Raw genomic sequence first — 14,456 nt, forward strand, 5'->3', positions numbered from 1 at the left:
CCTTGGCCGTTCCTGACGTCTTTGCAATAACCATGTCTTTCTCTGTAAGTGTACTCAATTTACTGCGCCCGGAGGTCAGAATCGATACTGATAAAGATACTAGCGTCTAGTCCGCTTTATCTCGACCGACGGCAAGATTTACGTCGGCGACGCCATTCTTCCGGGGTCGACGTACGACGCTCGCAAGGCAACTCATGCAAAAATCATTACAGGCGATGTTTTTGGAGAGTACAAGGTTACTAGTGAGACGAAGGTGCGTGGAGCCCTTATTTGAGGTTATGAGTTAATGAGTGATTGACGGCTATGTATAGGCCATAAAGAAGTTGTTGGCACCGTTGGCATGGGAGCAGATTCCTACCGTCAGACTTTTAGGATTGAATTATGCAAAGTAAGTAGGTATGTGTCCGAGATTTGCGGTCTATGATGTTAACATGTCGCAGGCACGCAATCGAGGTTCGTGCTGGGTACATAAGCCTTTATTATTTGACGCTCCTTGCTGACCGAACGTCCGATACTAGATCAAAATGCCTAAGCCAGCCTACCCAGTTTTGTTCTTCAAGCCAATAACTGCTATCGGTGGACCCACAGATATCATCCCTGTGCCCAAAATTGCTCAGATCGACAACGAGACGGACTACGAGTGCGAGCTCGTTATTGTTATCGGCAAGAAAGCGCTCAATGTTTCAGAAGCTGATGCGTTAGATTATGTGCTTGGTTATGCTGTTGGCAATGATGTCTCGCAGCGGGCCTGGCAGATTAAGAAGGGAGGTGGTATGTAAGACGGCGTATGTCGGCTGCATATTGTCGGCTGATGGCATTTAGGTCAGTGGTCTGTCGGTAAGATGTTTGACGGATGGGCGCCGTTTGGTCCCGCGATTGTGTCTTCAAAGGTAGGCCCCGGCAACCTCCATCTAGACAGATCATGGGTGTCTTAATCACTATCTGCAGATCATCACGAACCCCCAAAACCTTCGCATCTCCACTAAAATCAACGGTCAAACAGTCCAATCCGAGAACACGTCAGACCAGATCTTCGGCGTCGCGAAGACCATCGCGTTTCTCAGCCAAGGCACAACCTTGCTCCCTGGCGACGTCATTTTCACCGGCACTCCATCCGGTATGTATACGCAGCGCCGCTCATTCCTATGATTACATCCTAAATCGAACGTATAGGTGTCGGCATGGGTCGCACGCCCCAGTATTGGCTCCGGAACGGTGATGTTGTCGAGATTGAACTCGAAAATGTCGGCTCGATCGTTAACAAAGTCGTATATGAGAAAGATACTAAAGCAAAGCTGTAAGTTTTTGGTCGGTTGCGAAGGGTAGCATATATCTGGCTATATATTTTGGATTGGGCCTGTGCGCATAGAATTTGCTTTTTAAGCGCTGTTCGACGAAATCGAACCATTGAGTGGACCTAAGTGATATCGTTTAGATAACAAGCTGAGACTATTTTGAATTATTGCGTTCAAAAGGTAATGGATCATAACCGGTAGAAGCATCATCTCAACTCTGGCATTGGAGGTAATGTCCGGCATGTAATAGCTATCGCGCCACACCGCAAGTTGATTGTGTGGCGCAGATCGCGGTCAGCATGACTCCATACAAGCGGAACCAAGACACGGACTATGATATCTATTAAGCCCATTAATAGACTGCTAGTCTGATAGTTAATGAGTTAGGAGTGATAGATCAATATTCTTACAAACGTTCGCAATAGGTCGGCGAAAGGTATCGTTACCCTGCCCTTGAACAAACAGGCCAATTTCTTAACTCCCATTCCACATCCAAACAACATTACTGCAGATCAATCTAAGGACTCTGGGCGTTCGTCACTTGATTTTAAGTATTCTGGAGAGTTCGTCAAGTGGGCGGTTTTATATCATAATTTAGAAACATACACCATTCACAGCTATAAAGTACAAAATTCCAGGACCGCCGTCGACATGTCGAAAATTGCCATGGTGGTGGACACCACGTATTATGACTGTCTCGGAGTCACTCCAGACGCAACTGCGTTGGAGATCAAGAAGGCGTATAGAAAAAAGGCGATTCTATTACATCCGGATAAAAATCCGAATGATGAGACAGCGCATGTGAAATTTCAGGAGGTATGTAGTGGTTTGACAAGGACGTACGCCTCACTGGACAGGCGTCGGTCTGGTCTGCTGTGGACTTGAGCGGATAGCTAATCTGAGGTTTGGCATAGGTCGGAGAAGCGTATCAAGGTATATCAGTTGACGCTGCGAGTGCACCGGGGTTGGTGTCGACCACGTTCTAATGTTGATAGTTTTGAGTGATCCGCAGTTACGGAAACAATATGATCAGTTTGGCAAAGATAAGGCCATGCCAGATGCCGGATTCGGTACGTCAGTCGTTTATTACAACACGGCTGTTTCTCGAGAGCCGGTGCTAACGAGAAGTAGATGATCCCGCCGAGTTTTTTACGTCTATTTTCGGTGGAGAAGCCTTCTATGATATGTATGAAATTTGTGTCACTCGAGGAATCGCTCTGATTAACATGTGATAGTATCGGCGAGCTCTCTCTAATTAAGGAGCTTACTAAGACGATTGAAATTACTCAGTTGGACGAAGAAGAAGATGCATCGGTCATGTCCGAGACGACTGAGGTGCCTCCAACCGATGCTGCTTATGAAGCGCCGTCAGGATTTACACGCTCAACTGCTCCAGAAAAGCCGAAGGGATATTCTACATTTGGTGCAACGACTTCTGCTGGTGCGACAGCTGCTGCTCCGACTGCGGAGCCATCGTCGGGAACATCTACACCGAAGACTGTGTTGGCTCTACCATCTAGCGAAGAACACACTCCCGAGAAGCCCGCGGGTTCGGTCTCTGAGAAAGACAAGGATAAGAAAAGGCCGGAAAAGAAGAAGAACGGGCTATCTGCCACGCAGCGTGCGGAATTAGAGAAGCTTGAGGCAGAGCGGAAGATTGCGAGACAGGAGCGGGTGCAGCACTTGACGAAGAAATTAGTCGAGCGATTATCGGTTTACACTGAGACTGATCAGGCGGAGGATGTTCAGAGATCATTCTATCAGAAGACTGAGGTAACAAGAACGAGATTGTGATTGGCCATCGAAATACTGACTATATTAGTTTGAGCGGGAAAACCTGAAGATGGAGTCCTTTGGCATCGAGATCTTACATGCTGTGGGCTCAATATACTACCAGAAGGGTAATGCATACAGAAAGGTTGATACATCAAGAGCTGTCGTCATGTGAGGATCTGCGTCTGACACTCTGCTTTAGTCCTCGAAATACTTGGGTATGAACTCCTTCTTCAACAAAGTGAAAGAGAAGGGCACCATTGCAAAGGACACATGGAATACCATATCGAGTGCTTTAGACGCACAATCGACAATTCAGGATATGACCAAAGCAGAAGAGAAGGCAGGTGACAGCTGGACGGACGAGGTCAAGGCTGAATACGAGCGACGGGTACTTGGCAAGATCCTTAATGCTGCTTGGAGCGGGTCTCGGTACGAGATCCAGGGTGTTCTCAGGGATGTCTGCGATCGCGTCCTGGAAGACAAGGCTGTGTCTCCGCGGACGCGAATGCTTCGAGCTGAGGCTCTTGAGACTATAGGAAGGGTTTTCAAGGCTGTAAGTGGTGGTTATTTGGATATGTTTGGATGGATGACAACTAATACGCTCAGGCCGAACGAAATGCGGACGAAGACGAGGAGGCTCGAGCTTTCGAAGAACTCATGGCGGAGGCAGCGCAAAAGAAAAACAAAAAGTCTAAGAAGAAAGAAAAATCGCCAACGTCTACGCCGGACGGCACCAAGTCGGGCATATTTGGTTAGCCACTTGACGCTGCAGCATTACAAATTTTTTGTCCTGGCTCTTAAGGCGTTTGGCTTTGGGTCAGATGTGATTACATGGGTACGAATGTTGGAGTGTACGACTGCATTGATATTGAACCTTTTGCTGTAGTTGTGTTTCGTGTAACATTATGTGGATATATAAACGCCTTTCAGTCTCACGATTCGACCGAAGTAAGATTCGAAATTCGTAGATGATTATTACCGTGCTTAATACTTAAATTACTAACCCAATATATAACCGTAGAAATGAAACTCAATAGCAAGCATCGGCAACCGATGTGACACCGTCCCCCCCTGTTCCTAATACCATCCCATTCTCTTCCCAAGCTAATTCCACAGCTAAAATATTCCTGGAAACTTATATAATAATTAACGAGATCATCTACGTAATGTAAAGCCGCAACGACACCTCGTTTGACCATTTCGAGCTCAAATTCAGTTCCGTCCAAGCTTTTGTAACATCTATTTTCAAGATATTACCTTCACTTGAGACAGATGACATGGGTACAACAGACCCCTGGATCGTAATTAGCAACTTAGTAATCGCGTTAGAGAATGACCTCAAGTCCGACATGTAAATGCCTATTATGAATTAGCAATCGTACACTGCATCTGACAAACGGTTTGGCCCACCGAGAATACCGAGTGCTTTCAAATCCACATCTAACACCGCTCTGCCATTACTAGGTACGGTAACCTCTTGCCTCTCAACCGCGGCGACTCCGGTAATGTTATCCAGCAGTCCTAAAGCACCAATCTTAAGAATTCTGAATCTCGTCTTGACAGTGGCAAGGGGCGCAGCAGTGAAGACGTCCCACTTGCTGTTTCCCAGCTTTGTGAGCATAAGCACATCCTCATCGTCATCTTCGTTCGAGAAGTCATCAGAAACTGTGAATTCCGCAGTGTATCCGGTAATGTATGAGTGTAGGATGTAATCCCCGCCAGGCACAAGGCCAGGAAGCATGGACTTCCTGACCGGCTCGCAGAAAGTAGCATTCTCATCTTCATGAATGTTAAACGCAGCAAGCATACTGAATCCGCCGGTGCCTCCTACGAAGTTTGTCAAAAATAACAATCGCTTATGGTTAAAGCCAAAGTACGGATCGAGTGGGGTCGCCACGAGCGAGGGCCTTAGTGCAACAGAATTTCCTCTGATGGTTTGTGCTTGAATTTGAGCTAGTACCTCCATATCGTGAAAACCCGCTATATCAGTGATATAGACAGGACCTCCTGAAAAGCATCTAGCAGCCGCATGTTGCATGGAGTAGGGTGGAACGTTAGTCATGAACATATCCCAGTCAGGTACGGCATGCAGTAGCGACGTGAGAATCGTGTTCATGGAGTTGCAGTAAATATGCCAGTGATGACTAGATGGGATATTAGGAAAGAAGTCTAGATAATGTCAGACAGGGCATAACTACAAGCAATAGACGTCACTAACCATCTGAATTTCGCAGCGTAGGCTTTGGGCTGGATGTCTGCAAGAGGGAATAATAAAAGTATTGTCCACTCATTGACATACAATATGACACGCGGCGGTAGAAATAGCGCAGTGAATGAAGTTTGAGGGCATCTTGATACTGTTTGTGAATGAATGTGCCAGAAATACCATCACCTTCCAGGTCATAGATGTGCATCTATACCTGATGAATAAACGATTCATTACCAATCAAGAGAGCAAGCGGCATACCTGGACGTCTGCTTTCACTACAGTTATTCCTGACGAGTGCAAAAACTTGTAAAAGTCGTCATAGAAACGGTTCACATCCTTCTCACTATCTCCCGGTTGTCATTAATCATCTTACCTCAATAAATGCAAAGAGTTCCTACCTGACAATGTATATGTCATCATTATATGCTTTGCATTTAGTCAAACTATATTCCTTGCCCAATTCACCATCAGGGGCGATACCGTTCCAGTAGCCAAGTAAAGCATGCCAGACTGCTACATGCTTAATATACGGAAACGTAGATTTAATTGTACTGACAGTATGTTTAAGACCTCCAGGGAACCTATCGTTGGCCTCGAATTGCATCAGTTGGCGCTGGTCATTCGTCGCCTGCCAGCCATCATCGAGAATCACAGTTCCAACACGAATTCCACAGTCATGCAGATCTTGCAATGCTCTCATAACTTTATCATGAGAGACCTCAATTCCCATTGAGTTCCATGTGCCTGAATGGGTTAGCGGTGTCCACAGATCAAGAAAATTCAGACTTAGACTAACAGAAACCGAACAAATCCATCCACAGCTCATACCAGGTACCCAAGACGGGGTCGGTATTGCCGTCCCTTAGAGCAGGGTGCACTGCAATGCATTCATCGCTGGCGAGATCGATGAATGCAGGATCTTCAGGAATCAGGCTTCTAGTCAATACACCCTGGAGCGATTGGATCACAGTCCGTAACGAGTAGAGGGCAGCTTGGACTGCTTTTTGTGGATCCTTGCTCACCCCCACAAAAGTTGAATGTGTCCGGTGCTCCCATGAATCGTTAAAAACATTTAAGCATATATTTCCAGAATCATCAGATGACATATATATCGTGAGAAGATTCTACGGCAGGTGTTATGCAGGTCTATCATAAGCGGGGCTGTTGCATACCTTCATATTAGACAATGGCAAAACACAAACGTGATAGCCATCTTTTCGCTGAAACAGGACCATAAAAGCCGGTCTATCAATTGAGAAAACATCCCTGCCATGCCGGGGCCCCATCCAAGACGTTTGGATGCGCACCAGTGATAAATACTGGCGCATCTCTTGCGGCTTTCCCAACTTCACATACGTAGTCTTACCACCAACAGCGGTTCCGACTATAGGCGAGGTAATACCAACCACTTTATATACCTTAGAATCGACGACCTCACTCATAAGCTCTGACTCCTCCAGCTCTTCAGACACGTTACTGAATAATGACGAAAACGAAGGATAATCACCATGTGGCTTCACAGCATATAACAGGACCTGGCCATTGCTTCCAAAGTGGCCACACCAATTCCAGTCAGAATTTTTATCAAATCGATATCTAGCAGTAAATTCTATGGAGTCTGCATTCAACGGAGGCACAAACTTGACCACGAACCGATGTATCTCTTCGTCCTCGAACTGCTCTGGGGACGCACACAAAGGGAGATTGCGAGTGTTGAGAGTAAAAGGACTGGCGATCCAGTCAATGTTGTTGCTGCTCCACCATAGTTCAAGTTGAAAGGAGGATAATTCGGAAGACGCTGAGGTCGCAATATACGCACTAAATTCGAGGATTCTCGACTTCGCACATGTTACCGACGACAGCGGAGGCTCGAGAGAGAATGAGCGTATGACCGACATATCAGTTAGCTGATTCCAAGGACCAAAAGATCCCGTGCCGCCAGACGATAATGTAATAATATATTCCGAACAAGTCCAATCAACTAACGATGATATCGCAAGCCTAAAATTCTCTGATAACGTGAGCGGCTTTGGCTTTAGTTTAATTTTATTTGTGGATTCGGGTGTGTATTCAGGCGGTCTGCGTCGTTGGGAGCGGGGTATCACGGTTTTGAGTTCAATATTAATCGATGTATTCGGTGGTACGTCATAACGTCATAGGTACCCTTAGCTCCGGTATTCACAAGGTCTCGACTACATAAGCTCGCGTGCGCCTCCGGGAACAACCCACTGCCGGAATTACGGCTAGTGTATTTGCGGCTTACTGTGTGGTCAGTAAATCAGCCTACCGCAATATCCACAAGGCTCCGGGAGTAGAGCTCGCGATGTATCTCAGTGCTGGGGTTAGGGTTTTTGTGCGAGCGCACTACCTGGCGAAGAAAATTCGTAATCCGATGCGTCCGACTTGTAGCTGTACAGTGGTCGGCATTAGACCTTATAGCGATTGGCTATACGCTGAATGAGGCATCGGAGCTTATTACTGGGGTGGTGCCGACTGTCGTGTCGCGAGGCGTGGCGATTTAAGATATCGCGGACATGGGCATCATCGTCCTCGACAGCATTCCACTGGACTGCAGCGGACGTGACGTCCAATAACCCAGAAGCAGATCCATCTTTGAATTTGATAGACCACTTGATACAGAGGGGCCTTGTGAAGGACATTACTGAGTATGTGGTACTATGCTTGTTTTCATGGCGTGTTGCAGAATAAAGCTAACTCAATCAGCCGAGATGGCTTGTTGGAAACTCTGCAAAGCGGGACAAAGACTACAGTATACTGTGGCGCCGATCCTACTGCTATATCCCTTCATGTTGGTAATTTGGTGCCATTGCTTGGAATGCTTCATTTTGGAATTCGTGGACATGAGATGATAGGTCTAGTATGAATGTCTGAATTTAACAGTCGAGACGATGTTTCTAACTATGTAGATTGGAGGTGCAACAGTTGAAGTTGGTGATCCCTCAGGAAGAGACACAGAAAGGGTAAAGCTCGAGAATGATGTCAAAAATACAAACGAGACTTCAATATCACAGCAAATGGAGCGCCTGCTAAAGAATGGAATTGAGTACGCCCGTAGCAAAGGATACATTGATATCGGGCCAGTGAGGATAGTCAATAACGCGACATGGTGGAAAGATATGAGCTTCCTTGAGTTTATGGGTATGGTTGGTCGGCACTTGCGTGTGCAAGAGATGTTAAAGAGACAAAGTGTTCAAAAGCGAATTACATCGGAGGCTGGCATTGGATACAATGAATTCACATACCAAGCATTGCAGGCGTATGACTTCTTTCATTTACATAAGAAATTCGGGTGCAAGATACAGGTGAGCATTGCAACAGTTCTTGATATTGTAATGTGAGCGTATTAATTCCTTCAGTTTGGAGGTAGTGACCAATATGGCAACATTGCTAGCGGAGTTGATCTAACATCTCGGCTCCAATTCGCTCAAAGCTTGCCGCGAATTCAGACATTCGGGGTAACTACACCTCTTTTGACGACAGCGACGGGAGAGAAGCTCGGTAAATCTGCGGGAAATGCTGTGTGGTTGGATCCGGCACTGACGAGTCCATTCGCCCTGTATCAGGTAGGCATTGGTACGTAGGTCACGTGTTGAATGTTTGATAGCTAACGAAGTAGTACTTCGTACGACTCCCTGACGCGGACGTTGAGAAATACTTGCGTATTCTTACGCTTCTGCCTTTGTCTGAGATAGCTGCAATCGTGGCTAAGCATGGAGAAGATCCGTCATTGCGTATTGGGCAGCATGCTCTCGGTAAGGAAGTCACTGATATTGTGCATGGGCTGGGATTTGGTGAGAAGGCGTATGTACAATCACGCATTCTCTACTCGACTCCGTCGGAAGGAATTGATTACTCCGCAGACCAAATTATCGATGCATTTAAGAATGATTCACAGCTTAAAGCCCTTGCAGCGATAGATGTGGTGAATGAGAGATTAATCAAGGTGATCCAGAGAGTGGCTTCAAACAGATCAATGAGTACATGGTCCAAATTTCGACAGAGGTTGGCACAGTACTGATTTATTATTACAGAGTCCATTCGCGAACTTGTAAATAGTGGCGGGGTTTACGTTGGCCCTCGGCTGACCCGTGTTGATGACGTCCAAGCCATGGTCCAGCCGGACTGGTTAATAAATGGAAGGTTGCTGATAATTAGACTAGGCAAGGCCGACATGCAGATCATAAAGCTGGACTAGAAGTTGGCCAAACCCGCGTTTAAAGATATTGTAAATAGATTTTAGTACATTGTGTATTCGTATATAGAAGCAGCAGAGAGACGAGTGGATAAAGTAATTAGCTCGATACATCTGAAGCTGGCGCGATTCCAAATATAATGTAGTCGAAACGTGTGCATGAATCTGACGCGTTGCCACGGTAAAGAGATTTTAATTTGATACGCGTTGCACCAACGCGACGAGAGGGTAAATTGAGCCCAGCCTTCCTACAGTTGCGCGCGTCGGATAGTCCAGAATACCGACAAGTGTTTCAATCGCTCTGCAATTCGTCAGCATCATTATCTGCGGACGAAGAGTACCCGTTTGTCAGATTCGTCTGACTACTGCTATTGTACTATGTCCGCCAGGAAAGTAAAAGCTTCAGCACCACCAGTTGGCTCGCAAACTAGTGCAAAGAAGCAGAGGACCTTAGCGAGCTTCTTCGGTGGTCCCCTCAGCACAAAGACCAAGAAAGAGACCACGCGTGTTTCTTCGCACCTCGATAGCGATCCTGTGCTAGAGGTTGACAATGAGTCGCGCTCAGGGCAGAAGAACAAATTGGCACAGCAAGCGCTTCCGTCACCGACGACGCCAAACACAAGCTCGGACGTTAAGGACGAGTCCAGGAGTCCAACGTCCAGCGGCGCGTCGACACCAACCAGAAGAGTATGCTAAAGTTGTACGTCTCAAGTAAATTGACTAATGATAGACTTATTTACAGGCCAAAGTACATGTGCGATACAAAGAGGACTCTGATGATGATGCTGTGGACGAATTCGTCGCGACGAGAACGCGTAAATAATCTAACTTTCTTCGACTTCAAGTTTGCATTCTAACGTTTCAAGAATCACGCAAAAGGATGATGCGTACAGCAATCAATGCTTCTGATGATGAATTTGTTCCTGTCGCAGAGGATGATTCTTTTGAGCGTAAGTTGAAGTTCTGATCTTGCTAGTCACGCGGCAATTCTAACGTATTTTGTAAGATATGTCCGAGATTGATAATGATGAAGAAATTACAGACGTTGCGGAAAAGAAATTAGTGAATGTGTCTAAACCTTCACGGCCGTCATCTCTAGCGTCGAAGTTCGCCGCAAACTCGCCTAGCACGCATGCTGCGTCTGCGACCAGGAAATTCGAGACTCCCAAGTTGAAGGATTATGGAAAAAAGAAATCATTTGAAGCAGAGAACGAGGAACGTTACTCTTGGCTCGTAGACGTCAAGGACGCAGACGGACATCCTCTAGGTCATCCAGACTATGACCCCCGGACTCTTCATATCCCCAAATCAGCGTGGGTGAAGTTCACAGCGTTCGAAACGCAGTATTGGGTGAGGAATAGTTGAGTTGGTCGGCTTGGGATCCATATTAACTGTATGAATGCGATAGGAGGTGAAATCAAAGATGTTTGATACTGTTGTTTTCTTCAAGAAGGGAAAGTTTTACGAGCTTTACGAGAACGACGCGGACATTGCTCATTCTGAGTTTGACCTCAGACTCGCTGGAGGTGGTCGCGCCAACATGCGACTTGCTGGAGGTTGTAAATTCGGACAGAACAGACTGGAGTACATACTAACTTGTCAGCAGTTCCGGAAATGTCTTTCGATCACTGGGCAGCGTCGTTTATTGCCAAAGGGCAAGTATTGCACACCACAACTAGTATGCTCCAAAATTGTTAATATGTGTATTTTTAGCTATAAAGTCGCAAGGGTGGATCAAGCCGAGACTTTGCTTGGCAAAGAAATGCGTGAAAAAGGCGGGAAGAAGGAGGAGAAGATTATTAGACGAGAGCTGAGCTGTGTACTTACGGGAGGCACACTCGTAGATGAGACTATGCTGGTTGACGAGATGTCAACATTCTGTGTCGCTATTAAGGTACGCTTCACGTTCAAGTGCTCGAATTGAAATTTCAGGATTGACAATGCGACTCAGGAGTGGACGTCAGAGACCGGTACGCCCAACTTCGGCATTTGCTTTGTTGATACAGCAACTGGTGCGTTTAGCATGACGGAGATAGAAGACGATGCGGACTACAATCTTTTCCAGACCGTCGTTGCTCAGCTTCGCCCGAAAGAGTTGATTTTGGAGAAGGTAAGTTAGCAAAGACATATGTAGACAGATATATTGACGGGGTTCCGAATCGAGCTGACAGTACCAAGGGTTGTATTTCGTCACTTGCAATCCGCATCATAAAGAACAGCACGTCTCCAGGAACGTTGTGGAATTATTTAAAACCGAGAGTTGAATTCTGGGATGAGGATATCGCGTTCGAAGAGTTGTCAAGGGGCGCGTACTTTCCAGCTGAAAATTTAGATGATCATACAAACTGGCCTGAAATACTTAAAACTGTGACCGAGAAGCCGCTGGCGCTATCGGCATTTGGTGGCTTGCTGTGGTATTTACAGTGGCTGAAGATTGACAAAGAGTTGGTTACTCTCGGGAATTTCTCGTGGTATGATCCGGTGCGAATGGCTACTTCACTGGTGCTGGATGGACAATCACTTCAGAATCTTGAGATATTCGCCAATTCATTCGACGGAGGTGATCAGGGAACGCTATTTAGATTACTAAACAGATGTATCACTCCTTTCGGAAAACGCCTGTTGAAGACCTGGGTTTGCCATCCTCTTCGGGATATCGGATCAATTAATGCAAGGTTTGATGCTGTAGAGCTCCTGAACCACAGTTACGACCTTCAAGATACTCTAGATAAAGGGTTGGCATCTCTTCCCGATTTGGAGCGCCTTGTATCTCGAATTCACGCTGGTAAATGCAAAGTTAAGGATTTTGTTCGCGTTATTGAAGGGTTTGAGTCTATTTACGAAGTTATTGTAAAACTGCAAACGGAATTTGAACTCGGCGGTATTATAGGAAAGTTGATCCAGAATGCACCGCCTTTGGACGAGTGCTTGGCTCAATGGAGAGATGCATTTGACCGCCAGAAAGCCAAGTCTGATGGTTTGTACTAGATATTGCTTCACGTCCATGAGTATATGCTAAATGTTCCAGGTCTGCTAATACCAGAACGAGGAGTTGAGGAAGATTTTGATTGCTCTCAGGACAACATATCGCGCATTGAGCAGGAGTTCACAGAGCTTCTTCGAGGATATAAACGCCAATTCAAGTGAGTACTGTGCAAGTTTTATATGCTGATGACTATGTGCTAACAGGGAATAGGTCACAGGAGATCACATACAAGGATAGCGGAAAAGAGATTTATTTGATTGAGGTACCGACACGCATCGTTTCCAGCATTCCGAAGAATTGGCAGCAACTGTCTGGAACGCAAAAGACCAAGCGTTTTTGGTCTCCGGAGGTTCGTACGCTAGTCCGCCAAATGTTGGAGGCGAGAGAAACGCACAAAAATATCGTCAGCGAGATGCAGATGCGCTTGTATGCGAAATTTGATAAATTTTACAGCCATTGGTAAGAAATTGTCTCCTGTCGGTTTGTAATTGACACCTCACCCCGATTAGGATCAAGGCCGCTCAGCTTGTTGCAAATCTTGATTGTCTACTCAGCCTAGCGAAAACTTCGGCATCATTGGGCTCTCCATCTTGCCGACCAGTGTTCATCGACGATGAGCGCAGCATGCTGAACTTCGCAGAACTGCGACATCCTTGCTATTCTAGCGAGTAAGTGCCCGTGATTGATGTAATTGGTTTCTAATCTAACACATTATAGACAAGACTTCATTCCAAATGATATTCTTCTCGGCGGCGCATCGCCAAACATCACTCTTTTGACTGGCGCTAATGCTGCCGGAAAATCGACTGTACTTAGAATGGTAGGGCGCCCCGGTGTTGAACTTAAGATGCCTGTTGTGTCAACCAACAGCTAACACATTATTTAGACTTGCATCGCCGTTATTATGGCTCAGATTGGTTGCTATGTGCCCGCAGCAAGTGCGTTGGAGAGACTCTCACATATTCACACCGCAACTAATATCTAAATCATGTAGATGCTTGTTTGACCACTGTTGACCGAATTATGACCCGTCTTGGTGCCAACGACAACATTTTCGCTGGTCAAAGTATGTTCTCCTGCAATTATGCCAGATAAGTTGCTGACGTGACAAGGCACCTTTTATGTTGAACTGGCAGAGACGAAAAAGATGCTTTCACAGGCCACTAGCAGATCACTTCTTGTGTTAGACGAACTTGGAAGAGGTGGTAGCAGGTAATGATAGGTTTTAGAGAGAGTCGAACGCTGCTAATCTGATTGCTATCGCAGTTCCGACGGCTTTGCCATTGCGGAGTCCGTTCTTCATCATATCGCGACCCATGTCGGTAGCCTAGGGTTCTTTGCAACGTAAGTGTGTGGTACTAGGCGTTCAGCTCATATTGCTGACATTATCCAGCCACTACGGAACATTGGCGTCTAGCTTTGATGGACACCCGGAAGTAGAGCCGAAGCGTATGGCCATCTTAGTTGATGAGGAAGAGCGTAAGGTTACTTTCCTATATAGATTGGAGAATGGCGTTTCTCCAGGATCATTTGGAATGGTAAGTTGGACCATTGGTTCAGAATATTATCATGAGTTATTGACGTAGTACATAAGCATGTTGCATCAATGTGTGGCATTGACAAAATGATCGTCGACGATGCAGAAATTGCAGCCACCGAGTTCGAGCACACTTCTCAGGTGAAGAAATTGTTGGAAACTACGAACGACGGGCAATTTATACCACTTGGTCTGCAGAGTGATTTCAGTTGGCTGATTAAACTTGTCGAGGGCCAAAACGACGACGTTAGCGGTGCGCATAGTGTCCACACGATTTTGAAGGCAATTGACCGTTTGTGATAGACATTTCGATGTTGATTGTAATTTGTAAATTATGAGTTGTGGCGGTATATGATTCGTATCTGGACTAGAACTGTATATTAGATTTGCTTATTTGTCAATAGTTACATAAATTAGGTATGGTGATCAGCCACCGGTGA

The 14,456-nt window shown here is 46.0% G+C and overlaps 5 protein-coding genes across 5 annotated transcripts; 4 read left to right on the forward strand and 1 right to left on the reverse strand.

Moving 5' to 3' along the window:
- Window positions 1-26: 26 nt before the first annotated feature.
- POJ06DRAFT_256239 (uncharacterized protein) lies at window positions 27-1,779 on the forward strand. Its single transcript, XM_056187996.1, has 8 exons — window positions 27-44; window positions 104-253; window positions 312-388; window positions 441-453; window positions 519-771; window positions 823-890; window positions 949-1,117; window positions 1,174-1,779. Exons 1-8 carry the CDS (start codon window positions 33-35, stop codon window positions 1,299-1,301), a joined length of 870 nt encoding a protein of 289 aa, XP_056042633.1. The 5' UTR covers window positions 27-32; the 3' UTR covers window positions 1,302-1,779.
- POJ06DRAFT_256244 (X-domain of DnaJ-containing-domain-containing protein) lies at window positions 1,780-4,002 on the forward strand. The gene is made up of 8 exons (XM_056187997.1): window positions 1,780-2,111; window positions 2,210-2,228; window positions 2,291-2,365; window positions 2,427-2,481; window positions 2,531-3,068; window positions 3,118-3,213; window positions 3,271-3,624; window positions 3,678-4,002. Exons 1-8 carry the CDS (start codon window positions 1,947-1,949, stop codon window positions 3,825-3,827), a joined length of 1,452 nt encoding a protein of 483 aa, XP_056042634.1. The 5' UTR covers window positions 1,780-1,946; the 3' UTR covers window positions 3,828-4,002.
- Window positions 4,003-7,356, reverse strand: POJ06DRAFT_256250 (glycoside hydrolase superfamily). Its single transcript, XM_056187998.1, has 7 exons — window positions 6,453-7,356; window positions 6,077-6,404; window positions 5,679-6,024; window positions 5,539-5,623; window positions 5,290-5,485; window positions 4,482-5,240; window positions 4,003-4,430 (listed from the first exon to the last, which is right to left on the reverse strand). The coding sequence occupies exons 1-7, from the start codon at window positions 7,176-7,178 to the stop codon at window positions 4,231-4,233; spliced, it is 2,640 nt and encodes an 879-aa protein (XP_056042635.1). The 5' UTR covers window positions 7,179-7,356; the 3' UTR covers window positions 4,003-4,230.
- On the forward strand, window positions 7,340-9,700 carry POJ06DRAFT_256254 (uncharacterized protein). Its single transcript, XM_056187999.1, has 6 exons — window positions 7,340-7,946; window positions 8,005-8,158; window positions 8,208-8,603; window positions 8,658-8,864; window positions 8,918-9,278; window positions 9,333-9,700. The coding sequence occupies exons 1-6, from the start codon at window positions 7,738-7,740 to the stop codon at window positions 9,494-9,496; spliced, it is 1,491 nt and encodes a 496-aa protein (XP_056042636.1). The 5' UTR covers window positions 7,340-7,737; the 3' UTR covers window positions 9,497-9,700.
- A 673-nt stretch (window positions 9,701-10,373) lies between these two features.
- POJ06DRAFT_282291 (muts domain V-domain-containing protein) lies at window positions 10,374-14,316 on the forward strand (the record flags this gene model as incomplete). The annotated part of the gene is made up of 17 exons (XM_056190017.1): window positions 10,374-10,443; window positions 10,536-10,843; window positions 10,902-11,049; window positions 11,100-11,148; window positions 11,207-11,387; window positions 11,445-11,603; window positions 11,672-12,470; window positions 12,522-12,636; window positions 12,690-12,938; window positions 12,989-13,147; window positions 13,197-13,299; window positions 13,366-13,417; window positions 13,474-13,545; window positions 13,592-13,691; window positions 13,746-13,823; window positions 13,873-14,017; window positions 14,074-14,316. 17 exons carry the CDS (start codon window positions 10,374-10,376, stop codon window positions 14,314-14,316), a joined length of 3,030 nt encoding a protein of 1,009 aa, XP_056042637.1.
- Window positions 14,317-14,456: the final 140 nt, after the last annotated feature.

The sequence above is a fragment of the Lipomyces tetrasporus genome (assembly GCF_029532465.1).
Source record: "Lipomyces tetrasporus strain NRRL Y-64009 chromosome Unknown POJ06scaffold_7, whole genome shotgun sequence".
Lineage (NCBI taxonomy): Eukaryota > Fungi > Ascomycota > Lipomycetes > Lipomycetales > Lipomycetaceae > Lipomyces > Lipomyces tetrasporus.